Here is a 1,597-nt window from a genome sequence, read left to right on the forward strand (position 1 = left end):
CGGGCGGGGCAAGGGTACGTCGGGGATTGTGCTCGGCGACGGGGAGAAGAATCGATAGGTGATTAGTCTATCGATCAGCTCAGTCGCAAGTCAGATCTCTTTAGAGGCACTCTGCAGCATGCTCAAAGTTCTCCGACTTGGGCGGAAGTCACACGAAATTTTAAACGGCTAGCAAGCCAATTACTAGCCGCCACGTAGGAATAATTTAGAACTAGCCAATAGTGGGACACAAATTTGCATTCGAATGGCAGGAACTCTCTTGCACCGGGGTTTTCTGCTGCAACAGAAAACCTTTTACTTTGCAAGAGGCTCTCATGTGGCGGGAAAATTCCATCGTGCCGAGGCACCAAAATCACTGGGTTGTGACAAGTACAACCACTGGTGGAACTGTTGTAGTAGCATGGCTTTGATAGGAAATTTGCAGAAGTAATATCAGAACGTAAGCAGTTTCTTTCTGGTAAGTTTTATTTCCCCAAATCCAACCCTGTGTTCTCTATTCTTACAGCTCCGACTCCTCTATGAGTGCAACCCTATGGCTTTCATCATGGAGCAGGCAGGGGGGATGGCTACCACTGGAATTGAACCAGTGCTGGATGTGAAGCCTGAGTCCCTTCACCAGCGAGTCCCTCTTATTCTTGGTTCCCCAGATGATGTGCAAGAGTACCTTGCCTGTGTGCAGAAGCACCAGAAGAGCAGCTAATGCAATTCATAAACCAGATGTTGCTCATGCACCTGCTTTAATCCTTCTGCAGGAAAAAGAGAGTAAATTAGACAACTTGGTTTCCAGGAGATCAGTTCCCTCCTTTAATTGACGACAATAGAAATCATGAAGGTTATTTCTAAGAAAAGAAGGTTTACATTTTCTTTACACACAAAAGAAAAAAAATCCTTTAGTTTCAGATTGTACTGTAATGCAACAGTAAAAGCAAAGGCCTATTGTCAACACTAACAGCAACTATTAGCTTCTTACTAACAAAAGTAGAAGATTGTTTAGGTGACAGCCCATTTTACCTGACATAGCAATAATTGGAATTTTGAGACAAAATTCAACATCCAGGACTTCACATAGAGACAACTTATCTGTCCTTTCTGTCCAAGTTTTTTCTGGCAGGTGCTTTTTATCTTTATCATTAGACTCCCGATCTCTGAGGTATTGTGTTTATGTTCCAAATGATATTTGCCTTGGGTAATTAATAAAGATGAAAACTGAACTGCCTTACTGTCTGTTCCCATGGGAATGGAAAGAATCTCGATATGATAATTAGTAAAGGTGCACCGATACATCGGTCCATATCGTATCAGCACTGATCAACGCAAAATTGACATTATTGGCATTCGGCTTTTTTTGGCTGATAATGTCACCAATAAATGCTGTGCACAGCTGGAGCATGCACATGGCCAGCCTGGCAGCTTGGAGACCAGCATCCAGGTGGTAAGTCTGTTGGGAAGGAAAGGTGGGGGGGGAAGGAAAAGGGGAGTGCAGGGGACAGATCGAGGTCCCAGCAGTGAGGGAGGAGGGGAGATAAGGCTGGGGGCAGGCGTTGTCCAACTGGGGCAGGGGGCAGGACGGAGCCATGAGTGGCTGGTCCAGGGGCTA

At 45.3% G+C, this 1,597-nt stretch overlaps 1 protein-coding gene across 1 annotated transcript in view; it reads left to right on the top strand.

Moving 5' to 3' along the window:
• The window catches only part of LOC102383601 (fructose-1,6-bisphosphatase isozyme 2), a 34,212-nt gene extending 33,001 nt beyond the window's left edge, over positions 1–1,211 (top strand). The window contains exon 7 of the mRNA XM_006018454.2: positions 506–1,211. Within this exon, the coding sequence (XP_006018516.1) occupies positions 506–700 (195 nt within the window). The 3' untranslated portion in view covers positions 701–1,211. The remainder of the gene's footprint in view (positions 1–505) is intronic.
• The last annotated feature ends 386 nt before the right edge of the window (positions 1,212–1,597 follow it).

Source organism: Alligator sinensis, unplaced genomic scaffold (assembly GCF_000455745.1).
Source record: "Alligator sinensis unplaced genomic scaffold, ASM45574v1 scaffold240_1, whole genome shotgun sequence".
Classification (NCBI taxonomy): domain Eukaryota; kingdom Metazoa; phylum Chordata; order Crocodylia; family Alligatoridae; genus Alligator; species Alligator sinensis.